This window comes from Leuresthes tenuis, unplaced genomic scaffold (assembly GCF_036924035.1).
Source record: "Leuresthes tenuis unplaced genomic scaffold, fLeuTen1.0.hap1 SCAF_8, whole genome shotgun sequence".
In the NCBI taxonomy this organism is placed as follows: Eukaryota; Metazoa; Chordata; class Actinopteri; order Atheriniformes; family Atherinopsidae; genus Leuresthes; species Leuresthes tenuis.
The window spans coordinates 36,222,864-36,247,508 of NW_027325362.1; the positions used below are offsets into that span (position 1 = coordinate 36,222,864).

The window sequence follows — 24,645 nt, forward strand, 5'->3', positions numbered from 1 at the left end:
ACTACAAAACCCACAGGATATATCCTGATGATTTTAAGACTTGCGACTATTATTTTTCTGTCTCTATGCACTCCTCTATCTCTGCCTGACGTCCCACAGCACTGCCTCTTTCTTCAGTTGGTGTCGGCAAGTAAAGGAGGTGCAAGCTGGATGGTTTTCATGACAGAGGTCTGCAGAATTTTGAAGGTGATTCAACAGAAAAAGACCTCTCTTAGGTTATAGTGCGGGAGGTGATTGCATCCTTGGCAAAATTATTGAGAAAATCGGTGTCTCTTTTTTATATTCATATTCCATTTTTTGTTTTTTTTCACTGTTTGGATTTTCCCAAGTGTCTCCCACAGTCACCCTTTGCACGTCTGCATATCCTTCTTCTTTTTGCTTATTTGTTCACATGAATTAGCTATCAGAAGCACTTTTTTCTTTTTCTTTTTGGCTCGAAGGTAGGGTTTGCTGGAAATCAACAAATCTCTGTCAGTTTTCAAACCACTGACTGCTCTTCCTAGAAAGTCAAACTAATTTCTTCTCTCTCCACAGATCTTTTGTGTTCTGCTAATTCCTGCCTGTGGCCTAACAACAACTGACTGTGTATAAAAGCAAAACTTAAAAAAAATGGGTTAAAACAATCTTAGCTTCAAGTCAGTGAAAAAGGAGTTGGGGCAGCAAGCTCATTAAGAGCTTTGGCCCATTGGAAAAAACTCCAACTATGCATTTGTAGTGTTTAGGTGAATTAGCATGAACTGTAACCTTGTGTCTTGAGGCATTGATGTTTAGTCCAATTTTGTAATGACAGATCCTGGGCTTTATTAGCTTCTGAAGTTTTTGCTAAAGTATGGGTTGTACGGGAACATGGAAGTCATGTTGCGAAATATAATGTAGAGGACAATAGAGGACATGTGTTGTGTATATGATTTGTCTTCACCAGTCAATAAACACATCCATAGATCCTGCTGTCATTCATGAGACATAGACCTTAGACTTTAGTTCTGTGTCTGCTTTTGTTTAATACCTCCTTTATCTTTTTTCTTTAATCTACCATAGAGTGAATGACATTGTAATGTGATTCTAATAGGGCGATCATTAAGGCTGAATTATACTTGTTTTATTCTACAAAAAGTTATAGAAGCAAGTTGCCTTGTTGTGTTGTGTTTATAACTAACTTTAGAGTATGACTGTAGCTGTGTTTAAGAGTTTGTGGTCAGCTGTGGCTTAAGAGGTAAAGCAGTCATTTACCAATACTGGTTTGATCTCCGGCCATTCTGCCAGTTGAAGTGTCCTTTGGAAAGTCACTAAATCCTACAGACGTCTTGAGTCAGTGTGTGTTTATGTGAAACATACATAAACTACATGAAATAGCTGTAGGATTCTGCGTGTGAATGAGTGAATACAGCTTTAACTACTCATTACTTTGAGCGTTTGGTAAACCTAAATAAAATATTGCCGTGGGAAGTAGAATGAAACAGTTGTTTAATTGAACTGTTCACCTATGTAGGAACTATTAAGCAAGGGTTTCTATATTGCTGGGCTAAGGCTGTGTTGATACACTGTCGAATATATTTTTGTGATGTATTTTCTCTCTTATTTTTAGAACTAAAATGCTCCTTGGTAGTGCTCTGTGGCTGTGTGTCTACGTTACAGACTGTTAGACAAGCATGCATTTGGACAATGTCAGATTTATTGCAGTACACACCATCTTGATTTAGCAACAGGTTCGGCAGATGTAGTTTTTGTCTACTGTTGTTAAGTTTTTCATATGGCTGTCACTTATTTTTTTGATGAAAAGCCATGTGATAAGATAGATCTGATCATTAGAAAGTATGCATGTGCAAGTCGCTTCCACACTGGCATCACTTTTCAGTCTGAGACTATGTCTATATGTTTCTGCTTGTTCTGCTGGTCCAAGTAATAGTAATAATATTTTATATGCAGTTGTGAACTTTGTGCAGGAATTAAATTGAGGAAAGAAAATCAAAAGGCTAAATAAAGGTATAATTTATGCACTTCGTTTTCAGCCCCTATCTTTGGCATAGATTACATTTAGAAGGTTGTTCTCTGTGCAGACTGAAATGGAGTGTAGTCAAAGTTTTATTAAGCATTCTCTTTTTTCCTCCTGAGAGCTATTTCATGCTAAAACCATTGAGTCAGATTAATATATGTTTTTCTGGCAAGGATACAATATCATCTATGTGGTAATCTGCTGTAAGAGTAATTATTTAATCAAAGGCAGAGCTTTGTTTAATTTTGTTTGTGTGGTCTCAGGCCTATTATTGATCTGATTCATAAGGTATAAGTGTCCCTTGGAGTTTACAAGTTGCTTTTTAGATATATACTAAGCGTTGTTTCTCATGAATGTGCTACATTTTTCTTTACAGTTGAAATTTTCTAATATATGACATCAGGTTACCCTTGAGCCAGATAATTAACAGGCAGCTTTAAAGGTATGACTTCATGTTTCACAAGGCAGTAGATTTGTATGAGGGCCTTGGGACAGGCAGAGTTATCTTGTATATAGTTAATATGCCGAGAATGAAAAAATAGCCACACTTGACCTAACTCTTTCTCAGAGCTATCTGCCACAGGGATTTTCTATTTTTTCCTGCACCTTTCTTTTCACAAGACAGGCTTAGATGTATTTGTTTGTGTATTTATTGGCAGGCTCTGAACCTCATATAGATGCAATTATGGTTTAATATAGCAGTTCTCCTAAGCTTGTGTTGACAGCAAAAATACAAGGAGAAGTTTGCACAGTTTTATTTTTGCTGTCTGGTGTCTTCATACAGAGCTGTATACTCCAAATTTTCTTTGAGAAACTAAGGGCCTGTATATTTTTTGGATGGGAGGGATGGGGGTGGTTTTATGCAACAAATGGTGAAAAAGAATAAAATATTAACAACGATTTTTCCAGATTGAAATAAGAGGTGGAGGCGTTTTCCCTGGCTCTGACAGAGAGAAGTGCAAAAGTTCACTGAGTTTTATCCTTTGATAGATACACTCCCCTCAGTAAATCCCCTCCACTGTTTGCACAACTGCAGCTGAAAATCCTAGGAGTGTGAAAGTGAATTTACATTGTGAAGTATTCTTTACCCCTAAAAAATCTACAAATCTGAATGGTTTTGGCTTCAGGTCTGAGTGATTAATGCTTAGCTGTGAAGGTGATTGGACATGCTCTCCTGACAATGCAAACAGGCTTTTCACTTTCCTGTCACCAAATCTTTGAATGAATGCTTTTGACGTCAGAGTGGATTGAGTTTTGTAACCCGTAGACAGAGATCTCAAACTCACCTCACAGCACCTGCATAATTCATCATGCTACTTAATGAGGTAGGATGAAGCGCCCCCAGTTTGCCCCGCAAAATACTATGTAGCACCAAATGTACTCTGAGATATATAGCTCACCTATAGAGTGATGTTTATGAAGTGTGAGTAAGGCAAAGTATTCAGAGATTTGCAGAAAAACACCTTAAAACGTGAAATAACTGAGAACGATGTAGCTCTGAATGAAAATCAATGAAAAAACTGAACGGCTTTTCAATGGCTTTCTGTTTAGGATTTCTTAGGCTGGTTTGAAATAAACTAAAATAAATCAATTTTGAGGCTCACAATTGTAACTACACCCTGTCACTTGTCTTTTCACTTGTGCTCGTGTTCATGCAACATTTGTTAATAAATAGTACACTAATTGGTCTTGTACCAGGATTGTTACAGATTCTATGTGCACTTACTTACCAGAGTATTTAATGAATGATTTATGTTTATTTTACTCAGACTTTATAATAATAATGTCTTGGGGGTTATGGATTTAAATGTGTTTAGGTGGAGATTTATTTGTAATCTATTGTTTGTTGGATTTGTTGAAATTGATACATCGTAGTCCCTAAGGCAACCTCAAGGGCCATAATATTTCTCAAACAGCCTCCCTAAACAGTCTATTAACTGCCAAGGCATACAAAAGACACTTCTTTGACAAGAACAGGGGAAGGGGTATGATGCATTTAGTTGGCATCCGCAGCTTAACAAGTCTACTTTGGGCCCAGATGCAAGATGGTTAAAGCAGGCCCTGTCCATCACAGCGTGCAATGTTAAGTTCACTAACATTCTCCAGCCAGTCTCCAGCCAGTCTTCATCTTGCGTCTTCTCCTTCCAAATGCAACTCAACATTTTATACACCATTTAAAACATATGAACATGCAGTAGCTCTGTGACTTGTATCTGATTCTCTCAATAAACATCTGAGCAGCAAAAAGGAACTTGAATTGTGGGGAAAGCAATTTCAAAATAACCTTCCTAATAGAAGAACTGCAAAAAACGTAGCTGTTATCCATCATAAAAAAATCATGTGCCTTTACCAAATGTACTGAAACCACAGGCACTCAAGTATAATAGTGTCTAGGAGGTAGAGGGGCAGAGATTGGTAACTTATTTTTTATACAAGCTAAGACAGTCCTACAACCTGATGTAGTGTTTCCTTGTCGACCATGAGATTCTCACTGGGCTTTCTTGGTTATCTTTCATGACTAAATTTGGCTTTAATATATTTTTGGCTTGACTGGCTTTCTGATGTCCTATATTTAATTCATTTTCCAGTATAGACATATTTCCTCAAACATTTCCTCAAATCTCTTGGTGGTGCTCACCAAACAGAAATCTAACAGCCAACACATTTGCACTGGCCAATGCTGTGTGTGTATGAGGGCAACCGGAGAAGTAGGGAATCTGAGAGACAGCCAGGGATGATGGGGAGACTGTGCTGAGTTTTTGTATCCGCATATATATAGAGAACTGACATTCCACACGTTATTTCTGGATCCATATGCTGGGTCAGAGATAGTCTCAAGAGGGCAGCCCACCTGCCTCCCACACCAGTTTCCTCTTTGATACATATAAGGCCTAGTGAACTGTTAGTAAAGAGGACATTACTAGGATTGATTTAAAAAGTTTAGAATTAACCAGAGATTAAAGCTCCTTTTTCTGCAGTGTTGTAGTATACTGTAACACTAATCCAGTTACAGTTGATAATATGGTGTTTTTAATGTATATTATTTGCGATTAAAATGTTCCAGATTTTTAACTAAAAGTCATGAACATGAGAATGAGTTTTGCACAAATTAATGACTCAAATAGGAACACCTGTAATTTTTCATGATGGCATGAGATATTAGATTACCATTTCCGGTCCCAGCTAACCCGTGCTCTTACGTAAGCATAAACAACAGGTGTTAGCAAGAGACATCCTAGTAGACAAGAGGGCTTTGAGTACATGATATCAATGCAGTCAAACAAATTCCCTTTTCGTGAGTGTGCGAGTGTTTATGAGTGTAAAGTTTGTTTGATGTTGTGCCCATTGCTTGTTACACGTATGCTGTGCTTTAGAGGCCCCTCACCAAGCACCACTTCATTTGCTATATTTGAACCTGCTTCCCCCATGCCTTCCAAAGTGCCTTTGGATCAAGGTGATCTACAGCATGTCCCCTAGGTGAGTGTGTCCAGCCAACAGGATATGATGGCAGGGCCAGAATGCAACAGGAATCTTGCTTCCATGTTTGGTTTTCACATGCTTGCTTACCTTTTTGTGGATCACAACTGCTGCAACTGAGATTTATTTTCTTTATTTTGCTCTGTTCTCATTTCATGATAAAACTGTCAAAAATAAAACTAATAATTTGCAACAGATATATTAGCACATTTTTGTTTTAAATTTCTCTCATTAAGATTATAGTGCAGTCAGTAATAGCAAGTGCATTTAGGTGGTTTGCAGCTCACTGTTCTGTAACATGATAAACAGTATGCAATGTAATTTCAAGCAGAACTTCCTGTCTGAAATTTAACTAAAATATTCCAATTTCATGTTTTTCTATTTATAATGTAGAAGTGCAATTTATTGTCTAACAATAGGACTATGGCCAAGACTGTTTAATCACGTTGTACAATAGGCAGTTTATATTAGGCAAGTTGCAATGTATTGGTTGGTAGTGGTTTGTCCATCACAAAACTGTTTGTTTTAAAAACAGTCCATAAGCTTCTGGAAACTGAGAAGATGTTGGACCTTTGGTAGAGGACTGCTGTCCCATTGTTTGTCTGATAAAGAATATGGGGTCTTCTTTATCCTGCTGTGCATTTCATGATGTGTCATTTTTTTCAGTTGCTAAAATGTCTGGCCTGCTGATTTTTGACTGTGTCCCTTGCACACACGGCTGATGTTGAAGAATATTATTCTAAGATTACTCAACAATTTTTAGACTCAGTTGCTGAACTCCTGCCCACCTTTATGTCTATGAGACTGCCCTCTGAGGTGCTCTTTTAATATCTAATCAAGTCAGGCTTTTCATTTTCAGTGTCACCTAAATTTCCAGCCTGTTGTTACCCCTATCCAATCGTTTTTCAGAGATGTTGCTGCCATCAAATTCTTGATGAGCTAACAATTTTTGATGAAATAGTAAAATATCTTACTTTAAATTTTTGATGTTTTCTATTCTTTTTTGTGAATTAAATATTAATTTAAGAAATATATATAATAATAATAATAATAATATAATATAATTTCTTTATTTTTAATACTGTTTTTATTTTCATCCCAACTGTTTTGGAATTGGAGTTCAAAAAGATATTGTCAAAAAAACATGATAAGGTTTTAGCAACAAGGTATTAAGCTTATTTAACTTTCTGGCTGGTCTCGACTGCAATGACAATATCTTGTTCCAGACCCGAGTTATAGGTAAACCTACAGCTCATTCTCACTCTGATGGCATTTCTTACTGCTGTTTTGTCAGGAACTTGTTGCATGGAGCTTAAGAGGTTTTAGTGTCTGACTTCAACCAGAAAACTGTGTTGCTGAAACCTAATCAAGTTGTTGTTGATGCCTGGATTTTAACAAAACGCAAAACAGTAATGAGAGTGAAATTTAAACAAAATAAAATCAAGAAGAAACTGTATAGTAGTCTCTAATTCAAGCTTGTTTGAGGTCAGTTTTCAGGTCATGTGATAGTCTCTCATCTCTCCTTTGGCCACTTTATTTGGATTTTGTCGCTTTTTGTAGATAAGCACTGTAAACTGAAGTTTCTTGTGTTTGCAATATTGACTATGATAGCTGGGTTAATACACAAAAACAAAAAAAAACAACAAGACAAGAATCACTTTAAAAATATTAAAGTGTCCATCACATTCTGTCTATGTGTTTCTGTTTCTGTATTTATCAGACGCTTTTATCCAAAGCGACTTACAAATGAAGATATAACAGCTTTATAACAAGCTAACACTAAGCTAACAATAAGCTAACAATAAGCTACATAGAAGGAACCCAGGAGTCCGACTCTGTCAGAGGGGACAGAGTAGAGATAGGATACTATATTGTGTGAATATTTGAAGTAATTTTGTTCAAATTGGCATTCTATTGATTATTGATTATTTTATGGATCTGTGGTTGCCTTTTCACTGTCCAAATGCTTAAAATCATTATACTGTATAATCAGCTTGAAAATGCTGATGCATTAGTATCATACTGATATTAATGAACAGTTTCTGAGACATCAGAAAAAGTTCATAATATACATTAGATTCTGATGATAGAGTACTGCGTTCCTGATCAGAATTTTTCTTCCTTTTACATTTTTCACTGCACCACTGTGTGATAGAATCAGCACATTCAGTCAGCAAAAATGATTCTAATCACTATAAGAGCCACACCTTAAAAAATAGCAGGAAAAGGAAGAATAATACTAAGTTCCTGAGGGGGGAAATTTGTCAGCCTGACCATACAGAGGGGTTATTTCTGGATGTTTTCACACATCAATCCTTAGGGATGGAAAATGTATCAGTAAGTAACTTCAATGTATCTTATTTAGACATTCAAACTGAGCCTTTCTTAAGCGTTTATCTTTTTGTCTGTTTAAGGAAACTGTATGACATGGTTGACTATCTTAAACTTGACGCTTAAACTGGATATCTTTTACTTTATTTATTTTCTCTTTACAAAGCAGATACATACAGTTGTGAAAATGAAAGTACACTCTCTTTTAGTTCGAAGGGTTTATCTATCAGGACATAACATAAATCATTTGGTTACCAGGTTTTGAAATGAGGTAAAATACAACTTAAAATCAGACGACATGGTTTTGTGGTGGTTAGCACCGTTGCACGTGGGTTCGTGATGTGAATCCTGGCTGGGGCCTTTCTGTGTGGAGTCTGCATGTTCTCCCCGTGTATGCGTGGGTTCTCTACAGGTACTCCGGCTTCCTTCCACTGTCCAAAAACGTGTGTGGCTGTGTGGCTGGTTCATGACAGTACAATTTGACTGAAGAACTATGGCTTGTTTAGAAAAGTTGCCAGGAGAAAGCTTCTTGGTTGATTGAAGGGCTAAGTTTGCAATCTTATCCTTAGGATGCACTTTTATGTGCATTTCATATATACATATAATGGAGTAAAGCACATTGTGCAACACGCTGATTTTGTGAATCACCCAGAAAAATTGCTTAGAAATTGTTAAACTTTAGAATTAAAAGAGGGTGGGGGGTTTTTTCTGTTTATTTTTTCTCAACTGTTCCATCCTTCTACTGAAAAGACTCTTTTCCATGCTCTAAATGCTTTTGATATTATACAAGTACAAAGTGAACAAACTGAGCTGACAGCAGGTTTCCAGGCAGCATTGGACCAGTTTGGGGAGCAAACAGAATAAATCATATCCATAAGATAAAGCAAGGGATTTGATTTGACATTTCACAAAGGAGATTTGTCATTAGCGATTTTCCTCACCTTAATGTGCTGACGTGACGACATCTTTAGTGACCCCTGTCTGGTTTCAGCAGTAATTGATTTTGTTGGATGACTCCCTCATTGTGCTTGCAAAAAGGTCAGGTCAGGTAAAGCATACTGGCTTTTCTAAAAGGTCTGTTTTACTGGGCTGAGTGTGAGTCATGGGCTGGGCCTGACTCTCTTTCCCTCCCATATGTTTTTGATGAGTGTCAGAACCTGGTACATTTAGATTCAGGATAGAGATTTTCCCACTGGACATTAATAGTTAATCACCCAATAGAATTTTAATGATATTTGAGTATTTTACTGAGGAAGATTTCAGAATTGCAGCATCACAGAGCAACAAAACGCCAATATGTTTACAACGTTTACTGAATGTGGTGAAGATTCTTCACTGATCTTTTGCCACTTTGGCAACGGATGATGATAGCTCATCTAACATCTCCCTCACTTTGTCTTTCCTTCCATCCATTCCAGGAGTGTTTGGTTGGCAGAGTATGTCAAGTGCTGGAGTGTAAAGTGTCAGGGCTTTTGTGGTAGTTCAGGGAGACCTCACGTGGACCTTTTTAGACGCACAATGGTTGAAACTGCTGAAAATGATACTGCAGTTGATGCTTTGATGAGAATAATATTTCTCTGAAAACCTCATCAGGTTGGCTTAATTAGGAGGATAATTTCGAGTGTCCTCTTGTTTGAGGGAATAGATTAGACAATGTAATGCATAGAGGCTACACAGAATATTTCAGGAACGTGCTTAGGTCATAAATTCTGACTGTTTATAAACCAGATTGAGGCACACCGTTTTAGGCTACTATGAGCAGGAGCAGGACAGGTTAGGTATTAAGACAATCCGAATGTAATGCATTCTAATTTTTTTTTTCTGTGTCTTTGTCTTGCAGGAGCTCCAGTAAGTAGACCTGATGACCTTTCTGACCTGCATGTGGTAAAGTGAAATCAAATAAATGACTTTTTGCATTTTGGTGTGAAGCAGATGATATGAAAAGTCCCTATGGAAGTGAGTTCAGTATATTTTTCTTGACAAAATATAATTTTGTCTAATTAAGGGGTATATGTGCATTGCACTATTATATTGCTTTATATTACTTTCCTTCATATTGTTTACACAATAGACAATATATTAACAGTGATGAAGTGGTTAAGGCAAGGCAAGTTTATTTGTGTTGCACAATTCAATGAGAAGGTTAAAACAACAAAAATAAAAAGCATGATTTAAAATTTAAACAAAAAGAAAGAAATAAGAACAATAGATTAACAATAAATAAATATAAGATTGAATAAAAATGTAATAAAGTGATATATATGAAAGATAAAATCAGTAGTTAAAACATGATTCCGTTTTGAAACTCAAGCTTATTCAAATGCAGCTGAAAATAGATGTGTCTTCAACCTGGACTTAAATACTGAGTGTTTCAGCTGATCTGAGGCTTTCTGGGAGTTTGTTCCAGACATGTGGAGCATAGAAGCTGAATGCAGCTTCTCCATGTCTGGTTCTGACTCTGGGAACTGATAAAAACCCGGATCCAGATGACCTGAGGGGTCTGGAAGGTTCATACTTGCTCAGGAGGCCACTGATGTATTTTGGTCCATTCAGAGCTTTATAGACCAGCATCAGAACTTTAAAGTCTATCCTCTGATGGACCGGCAGCCAGTGTAAAGACCTCACAGCTGGACTGATGTGCTCCACTTTTTTGGTCTCAGTGAGGACTCGAGCAGCTGAGTTCTGGATGAGCTGCAGTTGTCTAACTGACTTTTTAGGCAGACCCGTAAAGATGCTGTTACAATAATCAAGCCGACTAAAGATGAATGCATGGACTAGTTTTTCCAGGTCCTGCTGAGACATCAGATCTTTTAGCCTTGATATATTCTTAAGGTGATAGTAGGCTGACTTTGTTATTGCCTTAATGTGTTTGTCCAAATTTAGGTCTGAGTCCATCACTACTGGTTGGTAGTTTTTAGGTGTATAGATTGAAGCTCTGTAGTGAACTGCAATCGTTTCTCTTTGGCTCCAAAGACAATTACCTCAGCTTTGTTTTTGTTTAGCTGGAGAAAGTTGTGGCACATCTAGTCATTTATCTCCTCAAAGCATTTACCAAGGGCCTGTACAGGGTTTCGGTCTCCTGGTGACATTGTAATATATATCTGCGTGTCATCTGCATAGCTATGGTAGTCTATTTTATTGTTTTTTTTATAATCGGTGCCAGTACACAAAGTACTTCTTGTTCTCTAAGTATGTTTTGAACCAGTTTAGTACAGTTCCGGAAAGAACTGCCCAGTTCTCCAGTCGCTTTTGTGTTAAAAAGTAATTAAGCTGTTGAAAAACCCTAACCCTAAACACAATATATTATTATATATATTTTTCATATACAATGATGGGTTTGTGTAGAATTTTGCTCTTCTCTCTAGAATCAGTATTTTACATATATTTACAAGATTATCATGTTCCCGGCACTGGTTCCCATCCCAGCTTGTTGGTTGCATGTAAATTACAATATCAACTACTTCTCTTTGGAATTAAATTAGTAACCTGACATAACTGTAAACTAAATGTATTAGTCTCTTTAACCATCCCTTGAAACTGACTTGTTGTTATCCTTTAGAAATGATAAAAGTCATAGCTGGTAATGCATATCATAACAAGGTCATGGCCATGTGAGTTCTTGCATGAGCCTTGTGTTTGTGCGTTTTAAAAATGTATTAATATAGTTGAAGACTGTGAAAATGACATTCCCTCTAAACAAAATTATATTAGGGATCTCTCACATGAGCTGTCACTCAAAAGCCCAAAGCATCAAATGTGAAACTAATATTTAGCTAAACTTAACAATGTATGATAGTCTTATCTACTAACAATCACTTTCCAATATTTTTTCTTTGTGTTCAAGTTCAATTCAAGTGACACACTGCTTCTGGGTAAAATGACACCAGTAGAAATGGTGAATGGAGTAAATTAAACGCCTTTCTTATACACCCCAAATCATTTTTAATTGAGCAGAGACATACTTGAGAGATTACACTTCCCACATATGATTGCTAAATGTACCCCTCTCCACCCCTCTACCTTCCTGTTCATTCAGCAGCACTTTTCTAAATGGGAGCCACATGTTGGAGGGTTAATATATAATTCAAGTTAAGGGTTCCTTCCGACACATAATGACCTTTGCCCCTTGCAGACAGTCCCCAGAAAGCTAGTGGCTGATGGGCCAACTCCTAGATGCAGCATGTTCACACTCAGCACCTGGCAGTGCACTTTCATGCACTCCCTGGTGACTGCCTCATGCCTTGATTTAAAACAAAAACTATAGATATGACTATGAGTATTAGCCACATTGATCTTAGTCTCACAACAAAATGTGTAAAAGCTACGTTTGTCTACTGCACAAAACATAATACTATTACAAATAAAGCTGTTCAACTTTGAAAAGTTTTATTGGATGTATTTGCTGAGTGGAACTGAGTGGAATAGAGTGACAGGGAGGTACACATAGGCTCCTTGTAAACACATATCATGAGCCTTTTCTAATCTGACCAGATCATTTTGTTGCCTAAATCTTACCAAAAACTATCTAAAAAAGTGAAAATGACTCTGAGTGACGGGGTGGGCTCTGTAAGGGAGTTGTGATAGTCATGTGACCAATTAACAAACAATTGCCAACAATACAGCCATATCATAATTTTATAATCTTTATTGTAAAACTTGTAGCTTTGGATTTGTGGACCAATATAAGTATTGCACATTATGTTATGAGATTAGCTTGGATTTAGAACTAGTCAGCTCAAGCTAACTTTCAGCCATCATCTCTGGAGCCTATCCGTTGTTAGATTTTTGGAGGACTCTGTGTCTTTCCATCTACATTGAAAATATGATCAACTGTGGAGGCTGAGAGAGACTCAGACAAATACCTCAATTAAGTTCTAAAATGTCTCATGATAGTTTAAACTCTCTTAGTGTTTGCATTGGCTACTTGATTGGGTGAATAAAATGTAGATTGTGACTCATAAGAGTTTGCTACATAAAAATTGTTTTAGAATTTACGACGTGTCTTGATTTTTCACTCACAACAATATATTTTCACACTTGAACTGCATCCTTGAAGACATTTTTCAAAGTTGGCAGCATTTGCAAATGTAAATGCTATGTGTACCAGCACAACAAAAGACATCATTAATGTCTTTAATTTAATCGTTTTCGATTTGCAATAAACAAAACACTGCAATTTCTTCAACTTTTTTCATCATGTCATATTGCACGCGTGTCTCTCCAGAATTGTCAGAAGTGAGAGGACTCTTAGGATCTCCTTTTTCAAAGTGCATGTACAAATTGAAAATAGTTAAGAAAGTATCATATCAGATTTTAAAACATAGACACCTTACATACCTGGAAAATGAAGATGAAAAAATTTAAAAACTACAGCAAAATAAAGCTACTATACAATCAGGAAATCAGAAAAGAATACTCCACTGCTTTCTATGCCAAATTTACAATGAAACATGATTAAAAACTTTTTTTAAAACTTATGTTGCACAGTAATTTTGCTATACAGTTTTTTCATAGTATCTTCACAGTAATTAACAGTACAACTTGCACACAAGGTGATATTAGTACTTGAGCCAATTAGGAATGTGCTTTAGATATAAAGACACAAACACATTCCACATGATGGAATTCAAGAGCAAGATTATTATATATATATATATATATATATATATATATATATATATATAAAAGCTGCTTATTCAAGTTCCACTCACTCTGTGAAAGCAAAATACACTTGACTTTTTATAATGTGCTCCTTTTATTTTGTAGTACTTGCACACGACTCTGAGTCATTGTGTTCTAGCTGCTTGTGATTTGGTTTTGATTGAGGCCACCATGTCCATATATTGTCATTTAAGCATTAGTTGGTTTTTCAAGATGGGTGAGGTCAGTTTGGAGTTTTGAATGAAGTTTTTTTTTTGGAGAATCAAAAGGAGTTTAAGCTTTTAATATTCCAATACCAACATTTGCAACATTAGTAGTTAGAAGTGTTCAGAAAAACTAAAACTAAGTGGAATGTGACTGTGTTACTGTAGGATATTTTTTGTGTAATGTCACATTGAGCTGATAGGCCAAAATAAAACCTTTTAATGCAAGGTAGTAACTACCTCTGTCCTATCTCTCCCACTAATTTTTATTTTGGCCTGGTTCAGAGCAGGTGTCTTTAATTGTGTGGACTTTATCTGTACAATGTATTCTTTCCTTTTTGTACCAATTTTCTTGCACCCCTTTTTCAGGGTCCTCCTGGACGAGCAGGCTTTCCGGTAACTGTTTTTATGACTTATGTCTTTGTGTCAATGTATAGAAAATTTGCATGTGTAAATAAGGATCACTGCCGTATTGATGTCTCTGTCTGTTTTCTGCCAAATAATACTGCCTTTGTTTGAATCATATGATATTCATAGGTTTCTCTGGGATTCTAATTAACAATAATAATGTTGCTTTTAAATTGATGCACTGATTAAAGTGAGGTTGTGCAATTTGTTAAAAGGAAACACAATCCTAAACAATACACACAACCAAACAGAAATACATAACAAAGATTAAGCTCATAAACCAAACTTTGTCATAAAAAAAATCACATTTGGATAATTAGTTGATAGTTGATAATTCAATATTTTGATGATCAGTTTTTAAACAATTTTTTGCTCTTCTATGTGGCAACCTCTACCCTCAATGCACTCAAAGACAACAGCGCAAATCACTTAATCTCTGCCCAAAAACTAATTTATCACGTGACTTTTGTCAGGGTGGGACATATTGCTATTCACATCCATTTTTTCAAAGTATTTCAAAATGCATGTATAAAACACTGGTGAAAACAAGGCTAATGTATTGAAAGCAATTGACTTATCAGATCAGAAAGAAGGGAATGTTAATGCAACATTCTCTTATAATTGGCACTTTTGGCATACGTTACATAGCCTTGCTTTAGAATATAGGATATTGTTGCCACAGATTGGAAATTAGACTTCAAAAACATTTGGTAGTTTCTAATGCTGCATATTTACTGATGCAAATTTGTTCAGTATTTTAAAGGACATTGCTTATCAGATGTGTTTAGATACATTAAACGTGGAACATGGACTAATTCTATAATTATTTCTATGAACATGATTAGGTTTAGAAATTGTCAGAGATGTCAGTATGTCAGTGGAACAGGGTCCTTACTTACAAAATTTAACATTATCCATTTAGAACAACATGACCTGTAGGCAGCATAACATGACTCAGTTTTTCCACATTAGCCACAGTTTACCATACCTTCCAATAAAAATCTTGAATTGTGAGATGGCTATGTTTTATTGGGCTCATCTCTGCGATGGCAATTTCAGAAAATTGAAAATACACCTTTGTAACCTGATGTGAATGTTGTGAAAAGATCTGTGTGAACACAAACAGTGAGTTTTCTCTGTTGTAGTTTTTAAACCGAATCAAAGAGTGAGTTAAGATGAAAGTGAATCATGGCTGAAAATGATAGCCACTGTAAAAATAACAGGAAAATGACTAAGAAATTATACCTTAATGATATTGACTAAACTCTAACTTAAAAGTATCCTTAGTGTAAAAACAGAAGTGTACTTGAATTGTATGTCTGACTTTTATTTGGTGCAAGTATTCTGAGTTATACAAATGAGTTATACCAGTACCCAATGTAGGAAGATTTCTATCTGTCACATGACACAAATGCATCCCAGTAGAACACGATAGGGGTAAAACGTTGCCATGTCTCAGTTTTGAAGCCTTTATTTTCAAACATATATTATGTTTTTGTATTGTTTGCTGTGGATCAATGTACTGACTATAAATACCTCTGGTTGGAGTGCATGTCTGATCACCTAACAAATCTGCTTCCATTATATATCCACCCCTCTTTTTTGCATTCTTCTTTCTACTGGCTCAGTAGCCTCAATGTATCAAACTCAGATGTTTTTTATTGTCAAGATAGTTGGCCATCTAATATCTAACCTTACAATTTAAACCAACAAACCACCCATGGTTCTCAGGTGGAACAGATCCATGAAACCGTCTTGCCCAGAGAACAGCCCAGTATTTTTCTACTTTTCTTCAGTAACAGTCTTCATCAAAGCAAAGACGAGATTCCTTCTGAAGTTCATGATGAATTACACCTGACAAGCAAAAAAACCACGAGTGGTCTTTATTTAATGAGGGAGTCGAGATGTGGGTTTTAGAAAGATAATCTATAAGAACTGAAAATCAAGTAGCAGTATTTTTGTAGGTGGTTATTTCAAAATGGGATGCTTTAGATCTCTGTAACCAAAGAAGATATACTGTTCTTTTATGATGAATGGATATATGTATATAACTATACAGTTTCTCCCTGAAGCGCTCAGGTCCAAAGACAACAACTTCAGTTTTGTCTGAATGTGGGAGCAGAAAATTCTGAGTCATCCAGGTCTTTATGTCTTTAAGACAGGCTTGTAGTCTGACCAAGCTATTGGTTTAATCTGGTTTCATAGATGAGTACAGCTGAGTATCATCAGCATAACAATGGAAATTTATGCCATGCTGTCTGATAATGTTACCTAATGGAAGCATATATTGAGTCAAATGAATTGGTCCAAGCACAGAGCCCTGAGGAACTCCGTGACTTACACTGGTGTGTGAGGAAGATTCTTCATTTATAAGAACAAACTGGAATCTATCAGATAAATATGACTTAAACCAGCCTAATGCAGTTCCTTTAATCCCAATAACATGTTCAAGTCTCTGTAACAGAATGCTGTGATCGATCGTATCAAATGCAGCACTGAGATCCAACAGGACAAGCACAGAAACAAGTCCGCTATCAGAAGCTAAGAGGAGATCATTGGTAACTTTCACCAGTGCTGTTTCTGTGCTATGATGCACTCTGAATCCTGACTGAAACTCTTCAAACAGATTATTTCTATGTAAATGATCACAAAGTTGAGCTGCAACGATTTTTTTCAAGAACTTTTTCAAGACAGAAACCTCAAAACTCTGTGCTACATATCCTGTCAACAAAGACAGATTAATCAAGTGTTGATTAAGGGGAAAACCTCCTTGAACAGTCTGGTTGGGACTGGGTCTAAAATACAAGTTGATGGTTTTGAAGAGACTATTGCTGTTGTTAGCTCAGAGAGTTTGAGCCATGTTAAGCCATCTAAATACAAATCAGGTTCTAAAGATACTTCTAAAGCTGCTGTACTTGATGATAGATTAGTGGTAATGGTCGGAAAGATTCCATGAATCTTCTCTCTAATAGAAACAATTTTATTGGTTAAGAAGCTCATGAAATCATCACTGCTGAGAGTTAAAAGAATGGCTCAACATGGATGAACAGAGCTCGGACGCTCGTCAGCCTGGCTACAGTGCTGAAAAGAAACCTGGAATTATTCTTATTCTTTTTTATCAATAATGAATAATAAGCAGTTCTAGCTTTGCAAAGGGCTTTCTTATATGTTGTTATAAGAAATGTACATTTATTATGTACAAGTTAATTTTCATTGGGGAATCTGTGGTTCGGTCTAAAAAGGTTACTACAGTTCATATATTTTTCTTACAGAACCAGACTTTACAGAAACACGTCTCACTCTGATTTTACAGTAAAGAAAACTTACAGCAACAACTCATTGTCATTGTCCAACACAGCCAGCAGGATACCCTTATGCTGTTTGTAGTTTCAGGCTTGTCTTTAGGAGTTAGTGGTAATTACTGGAAAAAAATGGCACAAGAGAAAGGTGGACATGTGCATGTGTGTGTTTGTTTGGGACTTACAACAGAAGGAAAAGAGCTTCTAAAGTCTGTCTTTTTTTCATCTAAACTAGATAGTGTAAAACATGATCTGAATGAGGTAAAACAAAACACTCTCATGCCCATAAAAGCATACTATGGTAAAGGTTGTATTTTGTGGTAACAGCAAATAATCATGTTAAGCCCTTTAAAAAGCCCCCAGCTCTGAATTAAATTTATATTTGTTGGTGCCAGGTTCTCCGCAAGGTTTTAGTTTAAATCAGGATTTTTGGGCAAGGGTATCAAAGAGCCCAGCTGTAGCATTATAGTATTTAAAGGCTTAAAAAGCATACACCACAAACTAATGACAGAGATACCAGCACATTAAATGTACCAGGACTAAAAACAGCTGAATCTTTGTTCAGAATCAGTCCACATAGAGAAAGGGAGCAGTACAGTACAGTACAGTACAGTACAAAGGCAAGACTTACATCTTCATTAACAGTGATTGTGATGATGACTGACTTATTTAATTTGTTGACACCTCCTCCGGGCATCACTAATTCTTCTGCAGTTCACATCAGGAAATTTACATGAATTGTTCCAACATGTGTTTACACAAATATGATTTATATCTGATATCAGGGGAAAGTATTTAATTATCCAATAGATTAATTTGAAGTTCCTATAACACAGTCATATCAGAGGCAAGAGGTGAATGATAATCATATTGCAAAGATAAAAGCAGTTTTCAAGACGTTGATGTTCATCAGTACAAAGATAATCGATGAATGTACAAACATCCATGGACATGATGAATCTGCCAACCCTGTAAAATAAAGATAAACTGTTGAATTTTATTATTTAGCTAAATAAAATAATCACACACGTTTCAGATTTCTGATATCTTCAGATTTGTTATTGACAAATTTGTTATCGCAGCAAAAGCCGTAATGTCAACATGTTACATGAGACGATATCTGAAATCGAATAAGTCCAGTGTACCCTGTTGAGTTTGTTGTCTACAGAAGTTTACAGAAAAGCATTGCTTATTATTAGTAAAAGAGGAAAAGTTTTTATTTTTCATTGCGTTAGTTTGTACAAAAAATATTAAAAAGAGCAGATGCGCTCATCTAAGTTGTTTAGATGTGAAGCATAAAAGTTTACGGTTATGTGATGTAGTGTGAATGGAGATGGAAAGCAGACAAGTATTAATAAAGCTGGAGCAGGGCCGCTAACCACTTGAAAAAAATGACAAAATAAATATTTTTAACTATATTCCACATATTTCAAAACTATCACGACTCCTGGGTAGAGCATGAGCAACACCTTTTTTTCTTTCACTGTCTTGATATGCTTCTTTCTTAGCATGTTCATCTGACCAACACAACTGGTTCTGTTACTTAAAGGGATACTGTGACATTACAACTATCACTAATAAATCAGTGTCACTGATGTATATTGTATCAACTGCTGTTATAATAATGCATCATTGAAATTTGTTTATACTCAAGCCCATTTTAGAAGAGGTTAGACTGGTGTTGTGCCCTCGGAGTAAAATAAAGCCTATAAGTCTTAATATCACAGTATCCCTTTAAGAGTTCTATTCAGTCTAACAGTGTTATTGATCCATTATCATTCTGAATCTGCATTGGTCAATAGGGTGACAAAGGAAGTATGGGAATACCTGGAAGAATGGTGAGTGACTGCTTTATGTGTCAAGCACACTAATGGTTACATATAGGGGCTTTTACAAAACAAGTAGAAGATACACCAGAGCCAACACAATGTCATGGTAAAATACAATAAAATCAAAAATAGTTTTTAACAAAGTTCAGCTTTACTTACTGTTCTGCCAACACATTTGGCTATGTCATATTTCATCGGTACATAGATGGTTACAGTACAGTCAACAGACTAAGGCTTTTTTTTCACTGGACCTTTAGATTACTGAACATTATTTACATAGTGATGCCATGAAATAACCGTATAATGTTTTGTGAATTTGTTTTAACCAAATATAGCAATATCAGATACAAGTAATCAAACTGATTTAACTTGACTTGAAATTGGAAAGAATAAAATGTAAAGTAAATTGGTTTAAATCTAAAAATACTAACTGGATTATTTACATTAACATTTACATTCAGCATTAGAAGTCCCGTTTACCTTTAGAGTATACTTGTAACCTGGCTATACAAAATGTCATCATACCAAATGGGATGTAAATCAAAATCTCAATAAATTTAAGAATTTGTTACATGAATAAGTTATTGATTCCAACACTAAAACACTGTTAGACAATCTGACAAACACTTTGTTTGCAGCATAATGAGGCCTTAAGATGCCATTTTTCTCCACTTAACTTACACATCCTTTCTATATAATAGCTCTGCGTAACTTTTTCACCATCACCCACATCACTAGTCATGCTGCATGCCCTGAACCCTCTCATGTCTCTAACACTGGTTCCTCTTTTTCTTGTGTCTCTCTCCTCCCTTCACACCTATTTGCATGTGACTGTCTGCTGTGACTGATCCCAGGGCTTGAAAGGACAAGAAGGGGAGAAGGTAAGTTTAGGAGCATGTACCATTTGCAGGGTGTAATAGCAAATAAGTTGGCAATCTGCAAGTTCACCTGAAATTTCTGGACTTTGTTTGGTGACCTTTGTTATATTGGTCAGCTAAAAAAATCAATGAACATTTGGCCTGTTCGCAGGTTGTGATTTGAAACATTGTTTAAAAAAAAGTGGGCAGTGGTGGTGTTTAGAAGTGAAGATCTGTACACTCTACTACGTGTGCAGGCAGCATGGGATTTACATCTTGGACTTAAATCTGTATTTTAAAACGAGCATTGGGATCACACTCTGCAAATGGTTTCCCACCCTGGTTGGATTACCTGAACCCTTTACTCTGTGAAACACAATAGCAACTATTTGTCACAAAAGTGTCTTAAAGTTCAAGTTTAAGACTCCCCAAAGAGAGTTGAGAGACATTCATAGAGGCCACAGCAGAGTACATAAAGAGTTTCTTGAAGAGAACTTGAAATGAACAGAGCTACATACTATGATGATAGTACTGTTACTGGTGTGTTGTGTAACAACTCAATCTTGGCTCTTTGTCAGGTTGACATGATCATTAATATGAGCTGCAAACTGGATGAAGAAATTACTAATATTTGGTGGACATAACATACAAGACAACTTTTACTGTAGGCTCTGGTATCTCCCACTTGGCTTTATAAATTCTAAAAGTGCATCAACAGAGATGGTAAACATGCAATAAATCTGCCAATGTCTGCAGTTAAGGAACGTAAAAGTCAAAATGATCCCTTTTATTCCCATTAGGGTAATGTAAAAGTCAGGGATATCTGCTCAGGTTTGCTCAGGATTAACTTGACTTAAGTTCATTAATGAAAACCAGCTTCCCTGCAGGAGTTACATTAAGCTGCTGTTAAACACATCGCCACAAAGGAAAAACAGAAGTCTAAGCTTTTGAGCTTTGAACACCATTTAGGAGTTGACTCATTTATTTTGTTATGAACACAAACCGTTGCAGATGTATCATGCATATTAGTGTTTTCAGACTAATCCAATGAACAGAGTGGCAGTAATATAACAGTTTGTGTGTCCATGACAGTGTTTGATGCATGGTGGCAAAAAGCATTAACAGTTTACATTTACATTTATTTAGCTTTTTTTTTTTATCCAAAGCAACTCACAAGTAAGAAACACATTAGGTGAGGGGTTGATGTGGGTTGGAGTTTGAACTTGCAACCTTACTATTAAAAGGTGACCCACCTGCTTCTGAGCTACAGCTGCCCCCAGACAGCTAAATGTACCTCCTAATATTGTCAGAGAACTTAAAATACTAAGTCTTCCCCCAAAAGATGTAATTGAGGCACTTTGACATTCAGCAGCTACAGGTTTGTAGTCCATCCTCCAGAACACTGACACTCACCTGTATATATCATATATATTTGAGTAATAATTATTATTAAACAAACAAATTTCTACTCATTTTTAGAACATTTCTAAACGCAATAAAATCTAAATCTGTGGTTTGCTTATTTGTATCTGCAAATGATTTACTAATTTATTGCTTTACAATGTCTTGACACACTTAATTGTATTTCCATTAAAAGGCACTACCACTGATCTTTGATATACTATGTTCTTATTAAAATTATAATGCCGATGCATCTTTTTTAATGTTGGTGCAACTTTTTAATACAAGCTGAATAAATCTTTCCTGTTGACAATTTGGCACATTTATGCACATAATCACCAAAGTTGAAACATATCCAGTATCATCTCCCAGGGGACAACACTGTAAACTATTACAGCAGGACTGGTTGATTACTTGTATGCATTGTATCTTTCTTTATCTTCAGTTGTGTGTGCTATAGGTATCTTTTTGTTTTTGTTTGCATTGAATCATATATATATATATAAGCAAACAAAAACATATTCAATACCTGGGAAACCAGCTGATAAGTATGTATATTGTTTGTGACTTTGTTTGAATAAACATGTCATATACATGTAATGTGATCACTTCATTAAAGTGAGTGTTGATTATCTGATAAACTATATGGAAACATCACATAACCAATGTGAAGACCGACATAAAGCTTTCACTTTGCCCAAACTTTCGATCCCACTATGCATTGGCACACACTGGACCTTGGTGCAAACATGCAAATTAGAGGGATAAAGCTAAGTGATAAAGGCAAGGCCTAAGTAGGATTTGGCCTTAGTCTTGGATGGGTCAGGGCTCACCCCTTTATGCCAAGCTAATCAAATAAGCACAAGTTAGTGGTTAGTTAGTAAATGTTATAAAAAGTCTACAATGCATAATATTATGAAAGACTAAGGGAGTCTGGAGAAATCTTAGCAAGAAATGCCTAGATTGAAAGCCACTGCTGGATGTGCATTACCGTTGATCCTTCAGTCGGAACTGCATGAAAGACTGTCCTGCTAACATGATTATTTTAGACACCATTGCTTGGGAGTACTCTGCGAAGCCATTATCATTCAGCACAGTCTTGTTGTGTGCCTACAACACTTCAGACAAATAAAGATTTTGTTTAATCACCATGTTGTTATGATTCTTCCAAAGCTGGCGAAGCCATCCACATATGCAAAAGCAATACTCACATTGGACCAAACTATCCCCTGGACCAAAGCCTGAAGCAGATTTATTCCTTTTCTAAACATCAGAAGATTTGTGATAAACTGGTCTAAATATGAAATATGAATACTATGAATTATTATTATGAAAACTTCTTGACTTTCATACCGCAGTGACAAAAGTGATTTTTCACATATTTCATATGGCCAATCAGTTAAAACAAGTATTTTCGACCAGATGTAATGTTCCCTCTTTTTTATCATAATAGGTCATGAATAAAATCTGCGGTTACTCTCTTACAGGAGCCACAAAGACAGAGGGAAAGAAATCTCATTTTCTCTGAGTTGGTCCAGGTTTCAACTGAAATTTTGCCTTGTTTTCCTGACCTCTCACCACCCTCAAAACCAAGTAATCCAATCTCTTCATGGATGTATCTGCAAATCTTTACTTGTCTGGTCCTCTGAAATTGAAGAAAACCAGGAAAGTAACTGAAAATTACAGTAATGTTCTTTTTCCATAATTATCTTTGCCTTCTGGACATTAAGTGATACATGTGCCATCAAATCAAGGATGAGAACTTAAGTACTTAGCTGCTAAGGTAGACATATCTTTAGAAATATTTTAAATTAGCTTTGTCTTATGTGTGACTGGTACCATTATCTTTGCTCTCATTGAAGCCAGTGTGGCTTCAGAGGTTCGTGTGCTTAGGGAGGAATGGTCAGCAAAGACGCATGGACCACTGCTGTCACGATGCAAATCGACTACACTGTTTATTCTACAGTATAGCTGACTATTGGGGGCACAGTGTTAAGTACAATCTTAAAATACTGCTTAGATACTGCTTGACTGGTATAAAAGTGAACAATACTAGTACTTGACATCTGGGAATTTTTAGAAAGATTTCACTGGTGACCTCTTTATTCAGACAAAACACAGATTATAAAGCACACAACTTTATCTACATTGTAGTTTCATATCTTAAAATTGAAAATATGAAATCCAAGTGCTGTTCTTCAACTGAATCAACAGAAACTGTTGTCAAATGTGTTCTTGAAAGCAATTTGGTTTGATTTTAGCCTGATCACATATTTAAAGATGGAAGGTTGTTATGGAGAGGGGCATTATAACTAAATCCCCCTTACTGTCATCAAAAACAATGTGTCTGTCTGTAGCTGAATTAATAAACTGATGTCTACCATACTCAACTATACCATTTGGTTAAGTGCTTATAAACAGTTATGTATTTCTGTTTTTAATGAATTCAGAGAAGCTGAACAACATTGTTGAAATGTTAGGCTCAATTTAAGTCACTTCTGCAGTAAGTTTATTGTCTGCTGTGTCCTCAGACAAAACAGCTGAGGTCTCATAAAAGTCTGCAGGTGATTTTCTATGGCATGGCCTTATAAACGTGTAATGTTCCATTTCAAGGGCAGTTTTTACTCCAGTTTCCAGAGCATTTAAGATTGTTTTAGGAAAATTCTGAATACTACAATTTCCAGTTCATACCCAATATACTTCACTGTTTGAACGCATCTTAAGTTTGTTAAAGGTACACCAAAAGTGATGTTACAATAGCTCGTGCGCCAGGTGCTTCAGTGGCAGTTTGGTCAGTCCCGATTCTTGTGACATGGCATGCATTATGCTAGAGGTGCATTTGATGTTTAATTAACAGGAAGAGGTGCAAGGAAGAGTGTGTGAGCAGTCTTTACAGACTGATCCATCAAAACTCAAGAAAGTGCAACTATTGTAAATGTAACTAATAAAAAGCCACTTAAAAGTGAAACAGAAAAGTTTAAACTGTGTTTATACATCTTTATATTCATTTTGTACGTCATGCAAAACTCTTCAAAGTACAGTAAAAATACTTTGAATAGAATATTACTTTCGTCCCCCAGTGTGGGAAATTCAAAATTAGTCAAGTAGCTCACATTTTTCTCTTTTAAAAAAAAAAAAAAAAAAACATTTTACAAGGATTGACAAGATAGGTGATGTATGATGATA

The 24,645-nt window shown here is 36.0% G+C and overlaps 1 protein-coding gene across 1 annotated transcript in view; it reads left to right on the forward strand.

The window, feature by feature from the left end:
• Window positions 1-14,039: 14,039 nt before the first annotated feature.
• Window positions 14,040-24,645, forward strand: part of col13a1 (collagen, type XIII, alpha 1) — a 64,991-nt gene continuing 54,385 nt past the window's right edge. The window contains exons 1-3 of the mRNA XM_072391605.1: window positions 14,040-14,061; window positions 19,175-19,210; window positions 20,056-20,082. Coding sequence (XP_072247706.1) covers window positions 19,190-19,210; window positions 20,056-20,082 — 48 coding nt within the window. The 5' untranslated portion in view covers window positions 14,040-14,061; window positions 19,175-19,189. The remainder of the gene's footprint in view (window positions 14,062-19,174; window positions 19,211-20,055; window positions 20,083-24,645) is intronic.